The sequence below is a fragment of the Corapipo altera genome, unplaced genomic scaffold (assembly GCF_003945725.1).
Source record: "Corapipo altera isolate COAL_440 unplaced genomic scaffold, ASM394572v1 RXGC01000115.1, whole genome shotgun sequence".
Classification (NCBI taxonomy): Eukaryota; Metazoa; Chordata; class Aves; order Passeriformes; family Pipridae; genus Corapipo; species Corapipo altera.
Window position 1 is genome coordinate 1,369,933 of NW_020884986.1, and position 25,520 is coordinate 1,395,452.

Below are 25,520 nucleotides of genomic sequence, written 5' to 3' on the forward strand. Positions count from 1 at the left end.
TATTGGTTATTTTGAATGATGATACATTCTCCCACTTTTAATAAGCGTGTATCTGAGCTAAGGGAACTGTTTTCACTGTCTACAACAGCGTGTCTTCTTTTCACTCCTGTGTTTGGTTGCTCATCAGAAATTGAAAAGCAGCTAAATTTTCTTAAATCTCTCAGCAACTCCCCTGACCTTTTCCTCCTGCCAGGCTCCCTAATAAACCATGGACATAGAATGTCTGAGATCACCGACTCTACAAAGCCATTGCTTTTATTTATTAAAATGAAGCTTGGTTTAGCCCAGCAAGAACAAAGCCTCTTTCAGTAGCAGCCGACTTGTACAGATGATTTAGGAAGCAGAGATAATTGCTGTGATACCTTATATTTGTATTTTAATGTGCTGTCTGTTGAACTTTTAGGAAACGAAACCTCATATAATAATGTGCAAACCCTGACAAACCAGAGGTTGCTGTACTCTGAGGCTAATTGCAGATACTCAGTTTTTTCACTGGGGAATCACTACTTCACCCCAGCTTTTGTCAAATTAAGGCCATCATTCATTATTAGATACATTCTATATTAAAATGAGTTGTGGATCTTTTTTAAAAGCCTTGCATAGCACACGGCCTATGAAGGAAAGGGTGTGTGTGTTTATATATATATACATATATATATATACCTTTTTGTAAAGAGCTTTTAGATGAGTGGGTAGAAAATACTATGTAATTACAGCTTAAATAGATGTTTTGTGACATAGCAGTGTGATTGCATTTACAGAAAAATCAGTTACACTTTATTCACTGTATTGTAGCTGATCTGTGTTCTCCAATTAGCAGTTACAGCACGTAAGGCCAGGTTAAGCCTTTCTTGTTGTTTCTAACAGGAAACATATTAATTTGTTTTAAAAACATAGACTGAGCTTTTCCATAAAATCATTTGCTGATACTTGTGTTTGGCTTTCTTGATCTGTACTGCAAAAGCATTTGATTTCTTTTCTTTGGCAGGAAATTTGGCCAATTTGGGGCATGAAGGGGGAAGTAGCTCTTGCAACAGCCATCGTGTTTTTCTTCCATTACAGAATATGAACTATTCTCTTGATACAGTTAAATTTTTCATTCTTTTCCAGCCTCTCTTTCAGGCTTTAAAGTGAAATTCATCTCAGTTACACAGTGGCAGCCCAAGGGTACAGAATTCTGGGTGACTTTGCTGTAGATCACAGCCTATATCATACTAGGTTTTTTTCGTTTTTGTTTCTATTTTCCTCTTTTCTTTTACTGCAGCACTTTCAGCCTTGTTGCTTTTCAGGGTGAATTGGTCACATCTTACTGGTGGGGTGTGGTCCAGTGTGACTTAGTTCTTCACCATGACATCTAAAGTCCAGCTGAGCTGTTTTCATGAGTTCCCAGTTCCGTCAGAAATTCTGAAATTAAAAACTACCTGCTATCACTGTGGTCACAGAAGATTTCAAGGCACTTTGTCACCAGTAGAGCTGTGTCTTTTTGACCATTGCTCCCCCATCCTGTTCTGAACACTGGATTGCTGAGCTGCAGTGGGATTTAACTGCAGTTCAGGGGTCCTTCATGTGCATGAGAACAGCCTTCAGTACTGCTCTTCTCTTTTTGCTGGGCCCTCTCCTGCTGCAATGGAACTTTTAACACTTGATAACACTGCCTGCCCTAGCATCCCTGGGGAGCATCCTGTACCAGTCCCAGAGATGATAAATTACTTGATCTTTCTAGAAATAAAGCAGCTGTAGAAATGTAAAAGATTCCTTAAATGAGAAGTCATTCTGTTTATTGTGTCTTTATGAATTGATTGGATACTTCTGTGAGAGTACAGCTTTCTCTGTTTACATTAATGATAATGCCTTCATTTTCCTTCTAGTCATTGTTTTTGTTTTGTTTTGTTCTTGTAGCTCAAAGCTTTCAGTAATACACATTTCCAAGGAGCATGTATAGATTTCACAGCAGAAGTTTCTGATTTTACATCATTCATACCATGTTCTTTTAAGGTTCTTCGGGGATGGTAAGTCTGTTGTTTTACATGCCACCATTTTCAGTGATATGAACTTTTTTTTTTTTAGAAACCTTACTAAATTTCAGGCAACTGAAAACACATAACACATGCCCATCATATTCCATCGTGTCTTAGAGCCTTTGTCTTGCAATGCATCTCAGTAACTCTCATCCTGTCCTTGGTTTGGGTAGTATGCATTTTGCTATCCCTGTGGGAAGTTTGCACAGTTACTGTGATTCTTTTTTTAACTCCAATTAGAATTTATTCCAGATTTTGAGAACTTGGTACAGTAGAAGTGTCTGCATTCCCCTCGCATCGTTTGACTCTGGAACTGAGGTTTCTGTACCACATGATGTGATTTTGCTGCTTTGGGTTGCTTCATAGCGTAGCCTTTGAAGTCACCTTGCTTTTAAGCTTGACAAGAACAGAGAAATTTTTTATTCTTTGTGTCCTTAGCAAATCTTAAGTCTTGTAAAAAACTTGCTGTTAATAAGCAGCTCGAGCAGCTTATCTTTTCTGTTTCATTATTCTTGCAGTTGGCTCCTGTGTTACGAAGGGGAAATCACTGACAATCACTGTGTGCTGGAAGAAGGGCTCTATGTTGACCTCAGTTCCTGTGGCTGCCTGACTGCTACAATCAAATCCCTCAAGCCTATTCAATATGTAAGGACTCTATTGGGAAAAAAAATAATAACATTTTAGAACTCTTTTCCTAGTCACATGTCTGAAACAAGTGCTTGTGGTATAAAGAGGAAAGAGTGAAGTTTGTTTTCTTGGCTTACAGGATTTTCTGGGTTCAGAACAAGTTGGGCTGCGTGCAGTCATGCACGTGGTCACTTGTAGGTGTGTGCTCTTGGGTGTTCTGGGCTCAAAGTTGCTCTGTTTTGTACAAGTTGCGTTGGTTAACATTTTTCTCACTGGTCCTGTGGCAGGTTCACCCTGGATGGGCACTGGGTGCCCCCAAGGCCACTTAATCCTTATCCCTCCTCAGCTGGACAGGGGAGAGAAAACACAGCAAAAGACTCATGGGTTGAGATAAGGGCAGGAAGAGACTCAGCAGTTACCATCACAGGCAAAACAGACTGAGCTTGGGGAAATTAATTTGTTACCAATCAAATCAGAGTAGGACAATGAGAAATAAAACTAAATCTTAAAAACGCCCTCCTTCCACACCTCCCTTCTTCCCTGGCTTAACCTTACTCCCGATTTTCTCTGCCTCCTCCCCACAGCAGCTCAGGGGACAGAGAATGGGGGCTGCAGTCAGTTCATCACATGTTGCTGCAACTCCTTCCCTCTCAGGAGGAGGACCCCTCACACTCTTCCTCTGCTCCAGCAGGAAGTCTTTCCCACAGGATACAGTCCATCAACTTCTCCAGTGTGAGTCCTTCCTTGGGCTGCAGTTCTTCACAAACTGCCCCAGTGTGGGTCCCTTCCACAGGGTCCTCCCAGCAAAACCTGCTCCAGGATGAGCTCTTCTCTCCATGGGGCCACAGGTCCTGCCAGGAGCCTGCTCTAACCCGGGCTTCCCACAGGATCACAACCTCTTCTGGGCATCCACCTGCTCTGGTGTGGGGCCCTCCACGGGCTGCAGGTGGATTTCTGCTCCACCAAGGTCCTCCATGAGCTTCAGTCTTGAAATTGAAGTGGCTTCTCTGCCCACTTCTCTCTAGCAATTGCCACCAACTTCTCCAAAACTCTTCCTCCTCCCCTTGATCACAGAACACAAACTCAACCTATGTGACATGTGTCCTTCAATGTAACTCTCATGAAGCTGGACTTCAGAGATTACTCAATTCAGGGTTTTTTTTTTTTCCACATATGAAGTCATTTTTTTCATTTGTGAACAGACTTTTAAAACAAAAGCAAAAAAAAAAAAACAAGCACCAAACCCCCCAAAAGAAACAAACAAGCAAAGCAAGCAAAAAAAAAAAAAAGGTACCAAAAAAAATCCCACCAAGCAAACCCAACCACCAAAAGCCACAGGCGTGGTGGGAAGGATGTGCAATTTGAGCTTGAGGGCTGGACTTTTCACTAGACTACACAGATACAGTGACTTCAGTGGAGCTATAGCTTCCCACCTCACCTGCTGAGAGCCTGGTTTTTAAGTTGGGCTTTTGGACACTGCTGTGCTAAATCAGAGTGAAGTATTAACATGGAATAGTAGGTCTCATCCCAATCCCCCAACCTGTAATCTCACAGGGAAGTAACTATGCAGTTTGGCATAGCAGGAAACTGCTGGCAGCCCTTGATTACTGAGGGCCAGGCCCTGGAAGAAGTGTGTTTGGCAGGCTGTGTGTGGGAAGCTCACACGTCTTCCTCTGCCTTGTGAGAGGCTTGCACCTCTTAGCTCAGTTCCTCTCTCTCAAATAGGAGCCCTCGTGTTTCACAAAATCAGGGCACTACACAGCATAAAATGCTGTTGAACCCCACCTGTTTCACAAATAGCAGTGCCCTCAGTGGCCCCTAAGTCATTGTGAGTGCAGATCCCCCAGGTCAGGGCTCCCAGGCTTTGTGTGGCACCGACGTGATGCCGGGCACGGAGCAGTGGGTTCCGTCCGTGGTCAGGAACAGCCGCTGCTCATTCTGTGCATTGTCCACAAAACGCTGTTCCTGGAACAGAGCCCTCTTTATTACAACATATTTCTGTTAGCTCATTCAAGAGAGAAGCAATGCTATTCCCAAGTGGAGCTGTTGTGTAGCTTTATTGAATTCATTTGTGGCCCTAGGAACCCCTTCCATTATTCGGCTTTCAATTAGCAGACCTAAGGTGTGTCTCTCTGTCGCTTGTGTGAGAGGGAGAACCTTTAACCCCCACAGCAAGCCCTGAGTGTGCATTGTCTCCTGCTCCACTTTTCAGTGAGATGAATTTGCTGCCAGTGTGTCTGGGAAGGACTCCCACACTGTGGTGGGGAGCCGTGCATTGCTGTGCGTGAGGTTTCTGCATCCCAGATGTTCACCAGGAGAAGAGGTCCATGTGTGGCACTGGCAAAGGGGAAAAATAATATGCTTTTAGGAGTACAAAGGCCAGCTCATTACCAGCCTTTGGGAACAGTCCAAGCCTGTTCAGTGGTGTAGGTGTGGTCCAGCTGTATGTTTTAGAAGTAGATTATATCAGCCAGTTCTTTGGGATAGGAGAACAAAATGGGCTGGAGAAAAATGGGGGCATGGGATCTGGGTATTCCATTGCTAATTTGCAAGACTGTAGTGATAATTAACTATATGTTACCTTGATTTTTGTACAGCTGAGTGAAGTGTAAAGTGCAACTTATTGAGTTTTCACTTCAAAGCTGTAACAGTTTGAGGGGCTTTTTTAGATGTTGTCAGCTGCTGCAAGATTTCTGGGCTCCGTTTTGGAAGCAGAATTTGAGGATTAACATTCTGTATTTGCAGTACTCCTTCATGGCATCAGTGGGATTTTGTGACCTGATGAAACAGCACTGTAAGGTGGCAGTGGAATTTTTGTGACTAAGGAAACAGCACTGCCTTAATCTGCACAAAACAGCGAAGAACTTCTGCAAAGCCTTGACTTTTTTTTTTTTTCCAAAAATAAATCAACCAATTGAAGATGAGGAAGGGATTTGAGGGAATCGTTTGTTCTATGGAAAATGCAGCTTTCATGCAAACAAAATGTTTGCAAACAAATATAACAAATGTTATAAGCTTATTCTCCAAGGGCTGTAATACTCAAACTAAATCTTCAGGAGGCCCTAGGTGTTCTTTTTTCCTGCTGTTCCATTTTGCTCAAACTTAGAATGATCTGTTTTGTCCTTCTTGGAGTGTTTAGGAAAAGTTGTAGGTTAACAAGAGGATAGAAAGAAGGAACAAAGCAAATGCATGCCTTGATAATGAGTGTGTTGTGTCCTTTGGTTTTGATATTCTGTGAGGAAAAAATAGTGTCGTAATACTTCAGGTTTCCATTCCTGCATCAGCAAGGACTTGCCTTTTGCATTTCCATGGGTTCATGGAAAGGAAAGCAGCAAAAGAGTGGGTGAAGTCAGCTGTGCCATTTATAGGGCCATGGTTGCTTATTGAGGAATTTGCCCAGTATTTGTTGCTTGAAGAGGGTAATCTTTTGGGATAGTGACCCTTATGTTCTTGCAATGGGGAGCTCTAGTGCTGCCTTTTCTCAGGCAGGCTGTATTGTCAAACTCCCCGTCATATTTGCTGTGATTTCCGTGGACAAGAATATCCAGTATTGTTGCAATGAACACTTAGTTTTCCTTCTAAAGTGTTAACATCAGTCCTTAAGTTAAACCAGTCTCTGTTTCTAAAATCAAAAATGAGATCCAGGTTGTAGGTTGTGCAATGCTTTTTTTTGTTTGGTTGCTTTTTTTCCCTTTTCTTTTGAGGCATTCCTTATTCTTGCTCTGATCAACCGTGACAGTTCTTGTATTTCTGTATTGATTTTCTTTTTCTAAGTTAAATACAGGTGTTAACCAATCTTCCCAGCATTCCTGTGAAGCAAATAATGAAATCAGATACAGGAATGAATTGGTTTCCCAGGGCCAGGCAATGATTCATTCTGTGTAGCTGGGACTGGACTGTGCGTGTTCTGTCGTCCAGCACTATGTTCCTCTCCCTCAGCCAGGCATCCATCCCACACTGAAGGGAGTAGCCAGGCAAGAGCAGTCTTAGTAAAGACAGTTGTAAATGATGAGTTAGCCAAGGCTGAAGTGTAAGATTTTCCCATGGATGTTGAAATACAGCTGTGGAGGCTCATCCAGTTCAGACTCCGGCACATGCTGTTTGCAGAGCAGCAGTCAGCACAGACACGAAGTGGGGAACTGCACCAACCCTTGCCATGATTGGGTTAGTCATGCTTTGGTCTGGCCCCATGGACTTCTTTCTTTGGCATTATTAGGCTTTGGCATCAAAGTTTGCAAAATCTAACTTTGCAAAAAAAAGGTGCGAGGAAAAACATGTTTTGGCTGAGCCCTTTTCAAAAGGGTTCTATTGGCAATAGTTTTCACAGCATTCATAATGCAAAATTATCCATATGTTATCCATAGCTAAAACTATGGTTTTTGTTATAGGCACATGTGCAAATTCACCTGTGCAAATGATTTTCAGTTCCAGTGCCCTTTGGTCAGCTGCTTTGTGTCTGCACACTGCTGCTTTACAAAGCACCTAAGCTTTGCACTGCAAGCAAAAGGCATTTAAAGGAAGCTCATCTTGAGTGGTCTTTGTTTAATATCAAACACATCAGGCTTTCATTGTGTTTTTTTCTGAACTGGTAGAGTATAAATATCTGTTCTGAATTGTGAAAAATTTGTGATGCACAACTTCTCTCCATTTTAAAAAAATAAGGTAAAAATCATTAGGGGAAAGCCTGATCTGAGTTGAACTGCACAAGAGATTTTTGGTGTGTTGATTTCCATGGCTTACCTGTGTCATTGTCACTGCATCATGTGCTGTGTGAGCCACAGGCTACCACACCTGTTAAGTAAACAATATCAGTGTGTTTAACAGTTCACAAGGCTGCTCATATCTTGAAATGCTGTGTAAATATAGCCTTTCTTCATCACTGGCCTCCTGAATATATTAAATCTCTTCAAGTTTCTCCCTGGACACTGGCATTAAAAAACAGAACAAGCAAAACCTCTTAAAATGTTATTGGTGCTGGTTTAAGCAAAGGCACTTAGTTCTTCCACACATAAAGTAATTCTTTAGTGCTTTGTCATTCTCACAATTGGCAAGCTTTTCCCAAAGGATGGCATTTCAGGTTATTTTCCTTGAAATAACTCTGAAAGAAAGCTGAGGTAATCCTGACCTAGACATGGGAATGACTTGCCAGTGAACGTGGATGACTTTAGCTCACCTTTGAAATGGGAAACTCGGGTCCACCTATGGCAATGAGGTTGTCCCCTCTTGTATTCTCTGCCAGTTGCCCTTCCTCTGGCTCTTGGAGAGCCCCTTTCATCCCTGGTCTGTCAGTACTGGGCCTTCATGAAGAAAGCTGGTCCTTTGAGCCTCACAATTACCTATCAGTGGTGAAAGTTCCACCTGAAAATGGGTGAAAATGCTCCTCAGCATTCTGCAGGGAAGGGTGGGAGCAAGATGCCTCTGTAGGAAGCATAACAGCATGGCCTCTAAACCTTGTTTTTCACTGTTGGTAGTTTCCATGGAGCTACAAAAACAAAGTCAGAGGAAAAAAGCCAGGCCAAGTCACTGCTGCCAGCTGTTGGTGTATAAGGGAATGCATAAAGTGAGGAATCAGCTCCTTGCTCTGTATATGGTTATGGAAATGTGAGAGCTCAGTCCTTGACACAGCAGCCTGTTTTCTGTCTGTGCAAGGTCAGTGGAGTCCTCCTGAGGTCTCCCTGGGAAGGTGGTGTCAGCCCTTGTCACGGGCTGTGTGTGTGCCAGGGACACAGTGCCTGCTGCCTATGGACACACTGGGACTTTGAGCAGCTGGACAGGACATTCCCAGGCCATTCAGGTCAAACAGTCTCAATCTCAGGACAGCTGGAGTCGTTTCAATTGACTCTGGAGTCATTTTAATTGACTCCACCAATATGCTGTCCTGGTTCTTAGCATATATAAGTGGATATGCTGTATCAGATAACTTGTCCATCTAGTACAGCATCCCTGTCTCTTGACATACTGAATATTACAGCAGCAGGATAAACATTTAGGCTTGGGTAAAAATGTCTGGCAACATGGATGCCAAAGGGTGTTTCTCATGGTCAGTAATGCCCTTGTGAAAATTAGCCCTGTTGGACCTGTTCTGGACACGATTTCTGATGTCTGCTCAGGTGAAAGGTAGTGCCAAGACTCTTGCAAACAGGAGTGTGATGGTACTGCCCTGCTGAGCAGGGCAACCTGAGAAATAGCTGCCTGTCTGCTGGTCTGGATTTCAAAGTAAGCCCTTAGTCACACATTGTAAATTTGACCCACCCCATCCAGCAGAAGGCACTTGGGAAGAACTGACATTCCAAAATAAGAACACTACAGGTTTTAATCTCTTTCTGGGTTGTAACATTAGTTTTTTAGGAGTACAGTGAGCTTTACAAATGTCTCTGATGATCCCCAAGGTCTTCTTTAAAATGTCTCAGCAAACTCTCTGTCCTTGCGGTGTTGCATGACTTAGATTGTCCCTGCACTGGTTGGCAGAGGAAGACAACTTCTCTGAGGCAAATTCTGACCAACCAGCTACATACCAAGTGCTCTGAGTCAGTGCCAAGTAAATTTGTATGTCCTGAATCACCACTGAGCTCTTCAGAGACACTTCACTACAATACATGTGCCTCCTCAAACATTAAAGTTAATTTCTCTTAATTGCTCGGTGCCTGTGTCAACTTAAGTTCAAGATTTTGCTTCATTCCTTCTACCTGAGGCCATCTTTGCTGCAAGAGAAATCCTAACTTTTGCTTGAGCCAGCTATCTCAGGGTAACCTCTCTTAAGAACAAGGAGACTTTCCTGGAGAGGTTGATCAGAGGTTACCCAGACCTGTTCCCTCCTCCTGCAAGTGCTTATGCTTTTGGTTACAATACTCCCCTTATGGCTTTAGGTTAAAAATGCTGAAGAATTGTGCCAGTGTTCCTTGTGCTAAGGCACAGACTTTGTATATTTAAATATTTCCCCTGTTTTTCTGCTGATCTTATAGCTGGACCACATTTTCATGCAAGCTGATCCTTTTCTTTGCTTTCATAGGCAACCTGTCAACTGTAGAAAAGGACATTAAGCAAAAAATGTTTCAATTCTACGTGAGACTGAAGGGTTTGCTAATTATGCTATTTCTTCAGGATAGTCAGGAGAAAAATAGGAATGCCTGTTAAAAACATTGAGAACTTTTTAGTTGACCTTTTTAACCTCTTATGGTTTGTAGCTCTAAGACTTTTGCGGTGAATTATTGCTAATTGAAGTCTGTAGACACTTGTGATTTGCATCACTGCTTTAGGTGCAATCTGCAGATCACCCTGAACACTGCTGGTGACGTGTTCCATCACTTAAGTAAATAACCTGGATTTATGAAAAGCAAAAACTAAGGCCCTGATAATACAAACCAGATCAAAATGAGATTTTTCAGGTGCAGAGGCCTCTATGCATCATGAAGTGGCTCGCTGTGCCTGGCATGTGTCAGTGGGGCCACCACACTCAGGTGACAAAGCCACTCATAAATGCAGTGTTCCAGCTCTGTGTGCTTTGGGGTTTTTTTCCGTCTTTGTTAAAGGGAGCATGATCTCACCCAAAAGCACATGGAAATTCAACTGAAGTGGGCAAATGTATGTATCATATCTAACACCTGAAGTTAGACTATTCCTACTAAAACTTCGCGCTTTTTTTTCCCTCTGTCCTTCCTCCTCCTCCAGGTTTTTGCTGAGCCTTCCATCAGTCTGTTCACCCTGGAATGTTGCAAGGGCAGAGAGCTGCACTTCAGTGAACCTGTCAGCTCTGTTCTGAATGAGGACCTCCATTTTTACACTCAGTCTGTGTGGGTGAGGAGTGGACTGTAAGTATGGAATAAATATTCCTGTCAGTTTTGTACTGTAGGGATTAATACTGAACATGCATTTTCTCACCCTGTTCATAGGATGTTTCACATTCTAACTTTAATTTTGAGACAATATAAAATTCTAAAATGCAGTTGAATGCCAGGCACACTTCTTGTATCAAGACCCAAAACTGAACAAAAACTCTGGGCAGAGGGTGTATTTCCCCTTGTAAGAATCGTCCTTTCATCCCTGTACAGTAATGACCAATAGAGCCTGTTGTTCAAGCCAGGAGCCAAAAGTAAGTTTTGATTGCTGACTTATAAAGACAGATAGTGTAAACTCAAACTGCCTTTATTGACTGGCTGTAAAATACCAGCTATAAAGTGCAGTGATTTAAAACACTGCAGTGGTTCAGTGAAGCTTGATGTGCTGACTGGCTGCCAAAGAGGCAGCAGCTTCTGAGAGAAGCTCAGGGTGGATCTGACAGCTGGAACAGTAATTTGCTTCTGTTATTAGTTTAACCCTCCTCCCTGAGTGTGAACACACACCCAGGTTCTTCTGTGAAAACTATTTTACATCTGCAGGAGTGACACTGTAACCTCTTCCACGTGTTGCCCCTTCACCTTTTGGAAAACCTCTCAAGTGTTCTGTCTGACCAGGTTTTCAGCCTCCACATCCACAGCAGCAACAAACAATTTGCAGAGTCTCATCCTGCAACTGAGACTGGCTGGAAACTGCTGTTCCTCTAATATGACACACACTTCCTATGTTTCCCACCTTCTTCACACAGACAAGGCTGTAATTTTCTTGAGACAATCATGAATATAAGCTTCCCCACAGAGCTTTGCCAATTCACTATGAGTTCTAGTCCCTAACATCTGCCACTTCCATCCTGAAACCTTGCTGAGAATGTAGAGTGAGTGATCTGCTGCTGTTGTTTTGAGGTGCCCCAGGTGAGGGTGGCAAACAGCTGCTGTTTGGCTGAGAAGTGCACACATTCCCCCTGATCTGTGTTAGTCTGGAGGGGGAAAGGCCTTCTTTAGGAGGAACACCTGACTGATTTCTAGTGGGAATGTGTAAATGTCCATTCCTCTGTGGAGGTGTTGAGGTCTGAAGTTCGTCCTGTTGGGAAACATCCCTTTATGAGTTTTCTCTGCCCTCTCATCAGGGGTGTGGAACTGGAAATTAAATCCCTTTGCCCATGCAATTGGCTGTAAAGGAAGGGTGATGGCTTTAGGACCACATAGCAAGAAAGCACGGGAGAGTGAGTGCAGCCCCTCCTGCATCTTTCTGCTCACAACTGTGCATCCAAGCTAGGTCAGCTCCTTCCCTGTCTTTGGGAAGGGTCAGGGCAGAATGGCTGGGCTTCCTCTGAGTTGTTTGTGATGCTCCCTAGGAAGCAGATCCCCACAGCCTGTCCCCATCCCACATGGCACATAGGTAGCCTAAAGGTGTCAGGTGATCGTGGGAATTCTGTGGGTTTGTTTGCCTTATCTGTGATTAAGAGCTCAGGAAGGCGGATTTGGAGGTTTTTTAGCTCCTTGTCCCAAAGCCTGCTGTCAACTTTAGGCAAATAACAAAGATTTACTGGCCACCTCAGCAATGGCACAAGCCTGGGCTGTGGCTTGGCAAAGGGGGCTGGCTGCTGAGGTACTCTGAGATGTGGGACAGGAGGCACAGCCTGGTGAGAGCCGAGGTGAGTTCTGACTGTGTTGCTGAAGGCCAGAAGCCCAACCTGGCTTCATCTGGTGATCACGGTGACAGTCTCTCCCCTCTCTGTTTCCTATAAATGTCTGCTTTGAAACTGCATTCCAAATGAGACTGTCCCGTGCTCCAAGAACAATGCTAACAAATGAGTTCTCAGTGACCTGACAGAAAACGTTACAAGGAAAAAAGTCAGGAATGGATTAGAAGGGTAAAGAACACAGAGTGGTGGTCAGGCTGCTCTAGATACCTGTTAGTCAGGAGGGATGGGACTTCATTTGAGGAAACAGGGATACAGCCTCATTGCAAGGCAGTTCAGAGTCAGCACACTTCAGGCTCCATGGAGCCCTGAGCAAGGCTAGCTGTCAAGTTCCTTCCAAATTATGTGCCATGGGAAAAGCAAATTCCAGGTGCTGTGAGCACGGTGGGTGTTTTCTCACTGACTTGCAGCTCACCCACCCCTCACGATCTTGGCAGCTGACCTGCAAGACAGGTAACCGGGGAAACCAGCGTTTGCTTTGTGTCCGCAGGAGTTAAGGAGTCGTTTAGGATTCACTGTCCACACAACAATGTGCTATTGATACAAACAGAGGGGATCTGTGATCCTGAAGCTGCCCTTTGTAAGCAGCATTTACTGAGCAGATGCTCAGATAACAAGGGGGTCTGTATGTGCCAGTGATGAGGGATTCAGCCCTGCCCACAGCTCAGATATATTCACTACGGGAAAGTCTGCTACAGCAGGGTGTAGGTTTTGGAGTAAACACTTGGTGTTTTCAGACAGGTGGAATAGCTATAAAAAGCTTTAACTTTAATGAAAACATAAGACGAGATCCTCTCATGATTAATATGTTCAACCAGGCAAAGCTGCACCTGGTGTGTGGCTTCCTAATTTCTTAACTCTGCCTGCTGAAACCACCATTATTCCCATCTGGGTTCTCCTGTTTGTGGAGAAAAAAAATGAGGTGGGGGGGGAAATGGAGAGTGCAGTTTACAAATTTCAGGCAGAAAAACCAGAAAACAGGTCTCAGTGTCAACAGAAGGCAGTAAAACCACTGACATGGGTGGCATTTTGCAGCAAAGAAATAGAGGTTTGACATGAGCACCACTGTGGAGAGGTTTGGGGTTTTCAGGAGCACAGCCCTGACCTGCAGTTTGGGTTGGCTGTGGTTAACACAAGGCCCTTCATGTCCTATTCTCTGTATTCCAGGTGGATTGCGTATGAGGGATGTAATTTTTTAGGAAGGCAGATTCTGCTGGAGCCCAGCGAGATTTCAAACTGGAATGAACACAGTGGCTGGAAAGTAATTGGCTCCCTTCGTCCCATGAAGCAGGTACTGTAAGATTGTGTGGAGACGGGGTTTTTTTTGGACAGGGATTTGGTGCACAAGTATCAGCTCTAGCAGCAAGTACAGTGGTGTGTGTTGTACTCCTTAAATCAGGCCAAATGGTGACAGCCAGAAGGACCTACTGGAAGATTACTGAAGCAGAAAATTCCTCTCGTGGCAGTTATTGAGATCTATGTTCAGCTCCTAAAGGGAAATAATTCCTAGTTTCTTGGAGCCAAGTTTTGTTTTTCTGAATTGCTCATTAGCATGTTCTGGAGATGCTCTATTTTTACACTTTTGCCATAAAACAATATAATGAGAAAACCAATTCCAGACTTGTTTCATAATTAACATAAATGGAAGCAAGAGCAAGTTTTATTGTGCTGCAGCCTGCATTTCCAAAACAGGCAAAGTTCATGCAGTCACACCAGGTTTTCTCTCCCTGCCTCACCCCAAGTAATGCCAAGTTCAGTCACATTTAAAGGTTCAGGTCTCAAAACCACAACATTCTTAGGAGCTTTGCAAAAAGTAGATGGAGAAGCAAAACTGAGATAAATGTCCCTAAATCAAGGAAAAGGAGATACAGTTGTGCTTCTCTGCCTTTCCAAGGCCCAGCAGGTCATCAGTGACACACAGAAACTCCAGAGCAGTCAAAGCAGGTGTTGTCACTGCCCAGCCTTGCAAAATGAGACAGGCTTTGCTCAGTGACTTCATAATTCCTTGTAGGGAATAACTATACACTGTACTGATACACATTATGTTTATGGATGCTTGGTGGGAGGGAGGCTTTACTGCCTGCTTGTTTTAATATGGAAAAAAGGGCATTCAAAGCTCCCAGAAGAAAAACTGTGCTTGAGTTTGGGGTTCCAGCAGAGCTGCTCTTTATAACTCCCTGCTCTTTATTTACGCTGAAATCAGGGAATGACAGAGCAAAAGGTCAAACCCTGTAACAGCCCTAGAAAATCCTCTTATTTTTTGAGTAAACTGGGATGCCAAGTCAGTACCCTGTCTTCTGTGTATTTTCAAAAGCAGAATACATGTTCAAAAGTGGTTTATCTCTGCCATATACTCCAGTTAACAGGGGTTGAAGTTACTGGATATGAAACTCAGTAAGTTTTGTGTCCCAAGAATAAAAAGCCTGTGGAGTCCAGCCCACTGCCTGGCCTTGGAATGGCTGAAATGTGCTGAACTAGACATGTTTGCGTATCCCAGGAATTAGGTCTACAGCCATAAATACATTTTTCTTTAAGAAAACCTATTTGCCATTGCTGCTTAGAGCTGTGAAAGCCACTTGCTGCTGCTTCACATGCACATTTCTTTCTAACAAAAAAATCAGTGAGCATCCTCTTCTGATACTGGAAATTGGATGTAGGGTTTAGAAAACTCATGTGAGGTGGAGGGGAGGCTCTCTCACATCAGCTGTGGTAATCTCTGTGTTGTAACCCTCTCCCCTCACCCCCTCCCAGCCTGCAGTGTACCTGAGGTTGAGGAACCGAGCCCAGGGTCGGTACCTGACGGTGGCTGGGAGCCTGGCAGACATCAGAGCAACCTCAGTGTGTGCATCCCCCTACAACGGCAGGAACACCCAGGTCTGGCACTACTGCAGGGGGCTCTTCAAGTCCAGGGTGAGTTTCCAGGTGCTGGAAGTGGGTGGGTTGTATCCCTGCTCTCCTCTGAACTTCACTTCTTGCTTTTACTCTAGGCCACCACTAACACCCAGATGGCTTTTGTTCTCTCTTAAACCAAAACTCTTAAAAAACCTACATCTTCTTACTATGCATAGGTCACTTTGAGCTGTCTGCTTGGGCAAGTTGGGCTACTTCTCACATCTTTCTAATGGGACTGATGCTTCTGGAAGTAGAAACCAGCAGAAACCTGGTTTTGTCTAAAGTCGCAAGTTTAAGTTTAAAACTTCAAATAGTAAAGAATTTATCTGAAAAGTAATGTGTGAACAGAGTAAGTGATTTTCTGTTAATGCTGCCCTTGATAGTCTGCTCTTGGTATAAAAAAAGCTGATAATTTAACATAAAAAGCTGATAACATAAAAACCTGAAGTAGCAGAGACACTGCCTTTGATGAAGCAGCTGATCAAGCTGCATAATCTGCTCACTTGCTTGTCAGGCTTCTTACCAACTCCAGCACCATTTCCTGACATATGCTCAGTGCCTGAAACAAATCAGGCACAAAACTGAGGCTTTGTGGCCTGGATCTCACCTCTCTTCTTGTTCCTTAGGCCAACAATGCCTGTCTGGATGTCATTGGTGGCAGAGACGTGCCTGGGGCCAAAGTTGCCCTCTGGGCAGAGCATGGGAAGGACAGACAAAAGTGGAGACTCAACGAGGATGGAACCATCAGTTCATACCTCAGTGAACAACTGGTCCTTGATATTAAAGGTATTTAAAAAACAAACAATCCCTAAACCTCTCACATGTTTTAGGTATGTTTTTTGATTAGGGTTAATTGCCATGTTCCAGCTTTTTTTTTTTGTGCTTAAGGTTTCCTGTTAGGTTTATGTCCGGTTGCTCGTCAGTGGGACAACAGGGCAGGGAGGAACCTTTCTCTTTTGATTCCAGAGGTTTATTTTGATCAAATCAACTACTGTACTTCAGGGAGTTAAGCAGGGATGATGGCAAGGAATGTAAGTTAAAGACAAAATGGTGAAGAAGCAACCACAGAACAGCTGTGGCTCAAAAAGTGAAAAGGAGTTTAAAAAAGAAGGCTGGTTAAAATTGTCGTTGCTCAATTACAGACACCTCATGGAATTTCTGTTTTTCAGCTAATTTTCCTACTTAATCATACTTCCTAAATATTATCCATAGATTTTTATGAGCGTTTCTTTTAAAAAATTTTCCTTCATGACTTTCTTTTGTTTTTAAGGAGGAAATTATTATGACAAGAACCACGTCATTATGAATCAGCCAGTAGAAGACAGACCTTCACAGAAATGGGATATAGAAATATTGTGAGTAAAACCCACCCCACAGATGGACCTTCTGTGGGCTATTAACATCTTAGAGGGGGGGAAAACAAGACCCCAGCTACTGAAGTCACACACCACTGAAACCATAAGCAGCAACTCCTCTCTAATTTCCTTCATACCAAGCACCAGCTCTTTGAAGAACTGAATTTTGCACAAATCTGGAAGAGGGGACGTTGATCCAATGTCTCTCTGCAGGGAAGTTGATTTTTCGGAGGCTGCTCCTATGAAAGTCACTGTTACTCTTCATCTGAAGTATGAAAGGTATAAAAGTATAAAAGACTAGACATAGGTTTTGCAGTATAGGAACTGCAAGAGATAACATGGGAAAGGCTCTTCAGAGATGTTGTCTTTACCTTCCTCACACTGATGGAAGCTCCTTGAGGAATGAATGCACTGGTGAGCTTGAAAGAAGGGGAGTTGGACTTTCATGTCCCAAGCGAAACTTTGGGCTCCAAGCAATCCTGAAGCTCAAATCTTGCTAAAATGCAATTTATTGTGTTCATAAAGACAACTTTGAACTGGAATTCCAGCTCAGCATGTGAAATGAGGTGATAGAGAAAGCCTGACTCTCACCCCCTCAATGTTACTGGTCAGCCTTTGCCTTCCCTCGTTTTCACTGTACCAAATTCCCAGATCCAGGAACTGGTTTTGCTGCCCTGTGGCCTGTTCACTACCCATGCAATTGTGAGTTATCCCTGAAGATCACCTTTAACAGGAGCCATATGTGCATGTATCAAACCAGGGATAAATGGCCCTGGGTCAGGCTGCACTTCTGCAAGGGCTAAAGCTGCGTTTAGCACAGCAACGATTTTAAATGTAGCTGTATTTTGGTTCAGTGTACATAGCTTAATTTAATGCAATGTCATTTGATCTTGAAACCACGTCTTCCTGCAGAAAACAACTCACCCTGGCATGTATTTTCAAAGGTGCTGGCAGCCTGCATTCCAGTGTTGCTTAATGAGAAATCCCTCAGATCACTGGTTTCGGCATCACTTACCTACTTAATTGAAAATACTTTTTTTTTTTCATATTTGTATATTCAGGGTATGTATTTCTAGGACTATTTAAGTTCAGGTTAGCTAAAGGCAAGATATTTTAGATTCCAAAAGCTGTAACTATTTCAGTTGTGCACTCAAACAGGATCACCCCCAAACGAATAGACACAGCCCCAAGTCTGCCATAGAAATAAAATATATGGATGTCTATTTTTGTATGAAATGGAGTTCTATATAGTACTATTTAAAAAAAAGAACTATCTACTTGCACTTACTATTTTACATTCTAAAATTACCATAAATCTGCTGTTTGAGTAACAGATCCTCAAATGTATGTATATATTTTTCCAACTAAAGCACTTGTTTAGCTTTTTTCCTTGTAAGTCAGTACATCAAGTGTTCTGCACGTGACTTGCTTTCCATATGAAATTTTAAAAGCCTGTGTAAAAAGTTGTAGTTTTTTAAATGAAGAATGACTAAATCATATTTGGTGTCTCAGTGTTACATAACAAAGGAAAGCAGGCTTTTGTACTTAGGAGACCTTGAATGTAAAATGCTAAAGCATGTATATTTTAACTGTATAAAACTTTTTAGGAGGAACATTTTGCTCGTTGGTTTCTTTTTTTAAACAAACTAACCAATAGTTTTTAGCGGGTGTCAAGCATATTCCTGTAAAATATTTCTTTTCAAATGGACAAAAAAAAAGGGATAAGTATCTTGAGTACATGGCTCTGCTGTCACGTGAGTTTAATACTTCACTGATTTCTAATAGTCAGGTAACTGCACTACTCATCAAAACCCACTTGAGTGAGCATTGAAGATACAGGCTCCAGTCAGAGGTTTTTGGGTTACTTTGACATTAAAATTGGTGCTGGGGGAGCACCAGTGTTGGCACCATCTGAGAGAAAAGGGGTTTTCTTGGGCAAAATTTTCCCCTTTGGGAACAGCACACACAGCTTTTACTGAGAAGCTTCTGTCCTGTCAGGGCAGTCAAACTGAACAAACGTGTTCTCTTGCTGCTGAACTTTACAAATGAAGAAAATCAAGTTACTGTTCTATGCCCAAGGTTCTGGATCCTGCCCCATGAATAACTTTAGCAGCTCTCCAGAGGGAAGGGGATACCACAGCACTGGTGTTACTAGGAGAGACTTTGTGCATCCCCAGACATGGAGCTGTGGCTCACTAGACAGTGAACAGCCTACTTGTTTTTCCCCATGCCCAGTTTCCTAAAACTGAGGAAAGAAAAGCAAGTATTTGTTTAGACAGCACCACAAACCAGAGGCCGGATGGATAAAAAAGTAATTTAATAAGCCTCGCTCTCAGGAGATGTTTAATAGCCAGAAACACTCCTTTAGAAGAGCAGCTAATTCACAGAAGCATCAAAGAACTTCAATCAGACATTCACTCCACAGGGACAAGGCAAGGTTTTCCTTCTCTTCATCTGAGGTGAGGTTAAGCTCTTTAACATGAACAGTGCTGCTACTCCAAATCTGCTTCAGTGCTTCCAGGTACGACAAAGGAAAGCGCAGCCCATGAGTCTGCTGGGGAAGAAGAAACAGAAAAAAAATCCTTCAGCTGAGAGCAGTGTCCTTATTGCACAGCAGTGTGTGAGGCTGTGGGTAGGGAGCAGCAGGAATGTGCTCCCTTCCCACATGGCACTGGTGTCACTGAGAGCATTCTCCAGAAGACTCAGTTTTTATCCAGTTTTTATATGTTTTATCTTCGTAAGGAAAATGCTGAACTCTATTCCGTGTTCTAGCACGCTTTTTGAGGTGGGGATGTTTACAGCTCGTGGCTTTCTCCTGTGGTTTACACGTTGGAAGAATTAAATAACCTTAAACTTACACTCTTGCCTAGCCCTACCCATTATTTTTGGAAGCTCACAGAAGTTTATTTCTAGCTGCCACACACAGTCTTAGATATAGTTTGACACAAGCACAGAGGAGCTCCATTCCCAGGACTGGAGTCTTCAAGGGCAAGAAGGAATATTCTGGGATCTGCACATGTTGTTCAGGTGCCAGTGTACAACCTCAGCTCTGGAGGACCAGTGAGATTTACCTCCAAAGGAAAATAAGTGCCAGGCAAAAACCCTTGCTGTAATTACCGAGACAAGGACAGACTGTGCCCTGTTTTGCCTCTATTTGTGCAGACCTGAATTCAAGTGTTTCAGATCACAGAGCTAAGACACAGCATCTCACTGCCAAAAAAGCAGAAATAAAGGTTCCAAAGCTCAAAGCCATGCTTAGGAAGGATTTATGACCCAGCAAAAGCACACTGTACCTGCGAGCAGGAACAGAGACAACCTGAAAAGTACATTTCAGAACAAAGTAGGTCTTTACTCCCAGTGCTGACCCACCCTACCCTAAAATGAACACCCCTGCAGTGTGTTCCATTGGATACAGAATCTAACATGGGTTTAGCATGGCAGTGATCCCTAGGGAATATCTGCTGGCCTATCCAGTAGCCTCAGTAGAGGATGTGCTAAGGACACACCAGGAAGAGCTGGTTTTAGTTGCTGCAGTAGCTTTGCTCACTGGGCCATAAGGCATGCACCAGAAATCCTGTTAACATCTCGAGTGTTTAATGAAGCATGAGATCACATTACTCAGTTCCACTGTTAAACTGCCTCTGTGGTGCAGCCTCAGCTCATCTGGGCACTGCAGGGCTGGGCAGAAAGGTTCTGGGTGCTGAGGATCACAGCAGAACCCAGGCCCTGCTGCCATTTTGGGCAAGCTCATCTCATGCAGCAAAACCCACCATGGAAAGATAATTTTTGCTGGGTCTGCAGGAACAAACCTGGGCCGTGCCATCCTCACTGCCAGTGTCATCTGTCCCCATCATGTGAGTGTCTCTCCTGTTCCTTAAGGAATGATACACATAAACCATGTCCCTGCGAATTTCATCCTAAAAGACAGCAGGGAGGAAACAGTTACATGTCATCTACAGCCTCAGACTCATCTCACTGCAGTTGCCAATGCTCCTGAATTCTGGAGTCACTCTTACACCAAAGCATGCAAGTCGCCCTCCCAAATGAATTTTCCAACAGCCACCTCCCACAGCAATAAGGGACTCTCCAAAACACCTCTGAAAATTTATTTACAATCATCTTCTGCCTTAAAACTGCCCCTGCTAGAGTCCCAGAAGTGATGCTGTACAGAAAACAGGCCATTTAAGGGAAAGCATTAATGAACAGGTATGCATCAACACATTTCCAGTCTGATACTGATCTGTCTCTTAAAAATCACATGCCCATCATCAGTCCTTGGTCAGAGCTGTGCAAAGCAATTCAGAGCTCTCTGGGCAGGTTGCACATGGAATTTGTGGACACAAGTCTTCCGTGTGTCCTGTCATCCTGGGTTGATCTGTGTGACATCAGAAGGCAAGGTGGCCAAAAAATTGGGGGGAAAAAGTCTCCAAAACCTACACAGTCTCACAGCAATATGGAGACAAGCAAGATGGAGGAAAAAAATCAGAAAGTTATGGTGTGTTTTTCTTGGGAAACACTCCATTCATCAAAAAAAACCCCAAACTGTACAAGATAATCTTTGCTGTGTGTCCTGCCCCCCCCCTTTTTTTTTAAAGTGAGATAACAAAAAGCACTTCTACAATTCCATACTAATAAACCTTCATGGGTAAGAAGTAGTATAAACACAGCATAATGCAAGATGCATGTATCAATGTTGTGGAACAACTTAGTTGTGCCCCTGGCACCTGCTTGGATACAGAGATAACTCAGAAGTGAAGACTAAATGCAGCCACAGCAGCAGCTGCAACCAGCAGAATTCCTTCTCTTGAGAAAACCTATTTTTATAAATTATTCCTATTCTTAAATACAAAGAACAGAAATAAAACCTATTATCAAGAGCTGTAAAGGCCATTTAGCTGCTGTAGGATCTACCCATCAAACTTGAGACAAAAACCATGCACCTCCCATACAGAATCATAGGCTGAATTTAGTTTTGAAGCCCCCCCTCCAGAAGGTTGGAATGTGCCATATCACTCAACAAACAACCCCACAGTATCCTAACAAACCCTAATGGGATGCAGGATCCAGCTCAGTGTAACTGCATGACCCTTATAGACCTTTGGCACAGGAGAGCAACAACTCACATGCCTCACATGCACTGCCCAGCCCACCCCAAATGTACAGAGGTGGCTTCACTGTACCCACAGCATTCTCTTGATCTGGTTCCACGGAGAGGAGAGCGTGATCTCTGAACTGCAGTCTGATTTTGCTGTCTATTTTTGGCAATTTCCCACCTAAGAAAAATAAATCCTCCCTTAGAAAGGAAGAAAGCCAGACAAACGGTCAAACTGAGCCCTCCTGTGCTCTCCCCACTCTCTCAAGGCTGGACTGTTTGTTAAGCTATGTTTCAACACCCACATGTCCTCAAACTTGCTGAGGAGGGGACAAGGAGAAGGAGATTTTTTAATTCTCTCACCTTTCCTGTCTGCAAATAACTATAATAAATAGCAAGCTAGAGCCCAGGGAAAACTGCTACCAGTTAAATGCTCTCGGGATACAGTTTATCACAGCTGCCAGTTCCAGTCTAGGATAATCTTTATTCCACTCTAAGGGAGTGTCATCTCTCCCACTAGGAGTGCACCCACAGGGAGCAAACACACACGTGGGGCCTCACAGCACATGAAGCTCATGCTGGACTGTGATCTTTGCCTACCATAAAATACTAAAAGTCCCAAGAGGAGCAGAGTTAGCAACAGCTCCTCCATCACATCAGCCAGTTTTAGTAACTTCAAAAGCCACCTGGAGTCAAGGAATCGGAGTCACATCCCAAGTAAGGCGGCAGCCGGTGCATAATGAAGTCCTTCTTCATGTCAGATGACCTCAGTTCCCTGGTGTGGTCCAGGTGGTCTGCAAGCCTCCTCAAAAGGCTGCTCAGCTTTTTGGTGGAGTCAGCTGTATTCACCTGCTAAATATCCTCACATGAATTCAAGCTGCACAGACCAGGCCTAAGCCAGTACAGAAATGCTGTAAAACTCTGGACACTCCTCTTTTATCTTTGCAAGGTTAACACTTAGTTCCAGAACAACCACCTTTGTTTGTTTTACACATTTCCCATGAAAGCTCACTTTCCCTTGCTCTGGGGCTACTGCAATGCTTAAGGACAAGCAAATGCAGTTGAAGAGACACTTGTTCCTCCTGGAGCTGATCAGCACGACAGGATCACCATAAAGAGGTCACACAACAATTTACATATTTACTAACTTTTAAAGATTGAAAAGTTTGGCCTCAGAGAAATTATGCCTGTCTGACAGATCTCAAGCAAACAGCATTACTTTTAGAAGGAAACAAGCCATACAAGGACACTGTGATAGGAAAGAAAAGCAGTGTAATGAATTAGGCAATGCTTGAGATGGACCCAACCTCAGAAGAGTCATCCTGAAGACTTCAAAAGAAGTGGCTGGGCTGCTAGACAAGGCAGTGCCATTGCACTGAGCCTTCAGAGCAGATCAAGTGCTGAAGTTCCACCTGGGTGCACCATTATTCCCTCAGTCCCACCTACCTACCATCAGCAGTTGCCTCGGGATGCTCGTCCGCAGCGCCACGTCGTCTTTTGCTGTGTCAAACACCAGGCCAGGAATTGCATCCAGTAAGAAATCTCCCCAAGAGCTGATGGACAGGAAGAAACAAACAAACAAAAAAATTCCTGAAATAGCTGCGCTGAAATAAGACATCACAACTGGTGTCATGGGCTGGAGCCCCCGAGAATTCCAAATCTGCTGAGTGCCTTTGGCCCTTCCGTTCCTGCTCTGTAGCCTCAGGCAAAGGCTTATGCACATGTGTGTCCTCACTACCCTCAGGTCAGGGGCACTTCTACAGAGGGAAGGAACTGGCTTGAGAAGGGTCCAGTTTCTTCTGCTTCCAGGTGCTTGCCATTTATCAGTGACTTCAGCTTAAGCGAATGAAACAATTCCTCCTGGAGCCTTTATCATCCAGCCACGGGCACATACAGCCCCACTGCACACAGTGAAGTGTGTGGGGCTGGTTTTGTCACTTAATGTGCTTTTGAGACATTTATATTGAAGGAGGAAACGTACCCAGGGTTATCAAATCCAACAGGGCATCAGTTTTCAGCTTGACTAGAAACTTAATTACAACCCCAAAAACAAGATGCCTGCAGGGATTTTAATGACACCTGACAGGCAGTTTGTAGGTGTCTTGTTTGCATTAAATCCCCATACTTAACCAAAAACATTGGCTTTGATCCCTGTGCTTCTGTTCCCCACTTGTAACAATAAACCAGAGGAGAGGGAGGATCCTACTCCTACCTGCACCTTCTGTGCCCAGCTTGAGTCAACCTCAGCAGGAAGAGGCTCACACCAAAGTTCTGCCCTGTCCATGGGTGACCTTCTTCCCTTCCACATCCTGAGGCTGATTTAATGGACAAACATCCAGGGCTGCCAGCAGAACTCCCATCCACCCAGGGCAGGCAGCAGGGCAGGGCCTGTCCTCCAACATACACTTCACCTTCTGCTCTTGCTTTCCCTCAGCACTCCCTGCTGTCAGCTCTGATCTCTAGACACTACTTTAGTTTAGGAAAAAGAAAAAGTGACACTTTTTGTAGTCTCAATATTTTTTTATCATCTCCACTCAAGTGTTCCACTGTCTGCTACGCAGTGGAAGGGAAAAATTCTGGCCAGTGAAAGGAATTAGACATCTACTCCTCACTGCTTCCCTTCTTTTGCCCCCATAGTCTCCATCTGCCAGCAACTGTCTTCAGCTACTCACTGCTTTTCCAAACTGCCCTGCTTATCCCACATGTGCACACTTCTCTCCTGCTGGGATCTGGCCCAGACAAACCTGAAAATACTTGAAAGTGCCACCTCCACCAGCACTTCCTCCACAACTGCTTTCAAGGATTTCTCTTCAATTTGCCAAGGAAATGTTTCCAGATCATACTTCCATCTACAAGCCAAGTCAGAACACCAGCCTGCACCAGGACTCCTGCTTGTTTTCCCTGCACTTGGTGACAGGAGGTGCAGAGGCAGGATGTCAGCACCTCATTACCAACAGCCTTAATGGGGGATGACTCCACTTTTTAGCCTTGGAAGAAGAGCAGCTTTTCCTTTTCCTCTCCTGTTTTTTGGGTTTGTTTTTTTTTTTTTACCTTCTGAACAAAAGAACACGTGTGTAAATTGAAATAATCTGAACCCAACTTTTAGGAAGACTCACACCTTTGAGCAGCTTCCTCTTAACCCTCTCTCCAGGTTGGAGGAGTGGCCAGAGGAAGAGTTACCAGCCCATCCTGGGCTTCCAGAATGGCACAGCTGGTGGTTAGAGATTCATCTCACAGTTATCTAGAATATGCCCAAACTTGTTCTGCCCTTCCTAATTCCTAACTCAGACCAATGGCTCCAAACCCAGCATCTGGGAGGCTGATTAGGTTGGCAACAACACTTCCCTATGTGATAACAGTGTGGGCACAAGGACTGGGAGTGTGTCATAAGAAATCTCACTTGCATACATGGGGTAGGAGATAAAAAAACCACAGATAAGCAGAAAATATTTGCAAGGAAGAACTAGCAGCAAATCTGACAGAAGATTAGTGCGGGTGACTATCAAATACAGGAGAAAACATGATGAAAGGAGTAACTCATGACTCTTTATCTGAGCTATGAAATGAACAGTAACTTCAGCCACTGATGATTTTTTTAAATATAGGAGTGAGTTTGCAGTTGTAGCATCTTCCACATTAAAGCCTACAGCTGATAAATAGTAAAATAAGCAATTAAAAAGCAATCGAGCTTGCTGCATGAAAACCTCTCAAACAGGCTGCTTCAAACAACAACAGTCTTCTTGCTCCCCTCCTTCCCCCAAGCCCCAAAACTTCACCACATCTCAGGTCTTGTACTACTCACACACATCACTTGGCAGAGGAAAGCCACACAAAACAAAAGATAAAGAATAATTACTTGTTTTGGTAGGTACTGATGGTGACGTGTGTTGAATGGGAGGTCCCAAGAGGAGTGTCAGCTTGGTGGATGGTCCCTCTTGGGAAGTACAGTAAGTCACCTGGCTGCAAGAAAATTGATATATTTAGGGCACCAGGTCAAACCT

The 25,520-nt window shown here is 43.7% G+C and overlaps 2 protein-coding genes across 5 annotated transcripts in view; one reads left to right on the forward strand and one right to left on the reverse strand.

Annotated features, from left to right (window-relative positions):
- Positions 1-18,042, forward strand: part of CRYBG3 (crystallin beta-gamma domain containing 3) — an 85,772-nt gene extending 67,730 nt beyond the window's left edge. Inside the window, exons 16-22 of one of the 4 annotated variants that reach the window (XM_027666152.1) lie at positions 1,900-2,009; positions 2,537-2,663; positions 10,314-10,453; positions 13,348-13,471; positions 14,932-15,090; positions 15,699-15,858; positions 16,343-18,042. In XM_027666152.1, the coding sequence (XP_027521953.1) occupies positions 1,900-2,009; positions 2,537-2,663; positions 10,314-10,453; positions 13,348-13,471; positions 14,932-15,090; positions 15,699-15,858; positions 16,343-16,431 (909 nt within the window). In that variant the 3' untranslated portion in view covers positions 16,432-18,042. Of the gene's footprint in view, positions 1-1,899; positions 2,010-2,536; positions 2,664-2,932; positions 3,036-10,313; positions 10,454-13,347; positions 13,472-14,931; positions 15,091-15,698; positions 15,859-16,342 lie in introns of those variants that run through there. The other 3 variants (XM_027666153.1, XR_003531412.1, XR_003531413.1) reach the window with 3 other exon arrangements.
- A 682-nt stretch (positions 18,043-18,724) lies between these two features.
- RIOX2 (ribosomal oxygenase 2) lies at positions 18,725-25,485 on the reverse strand (the record flags this gene model as incomplete). The annotated part of the gene is made up of 6 exons (XM_027666154.1): positions 18,725-18,981; positions 20,237-20,344; positions 21,612-21,700; positions 22,206-22,371; positions 22,970-23,072; positions 25,376-25,485. Coding segments are annotated over 6 exons (738 nt in total), but the record flags the coding sequence as incomplete, so codon positions are not given.
- Between the last annotated feature and the right edge of the window lie 35 nt (positions 25,486-25,520).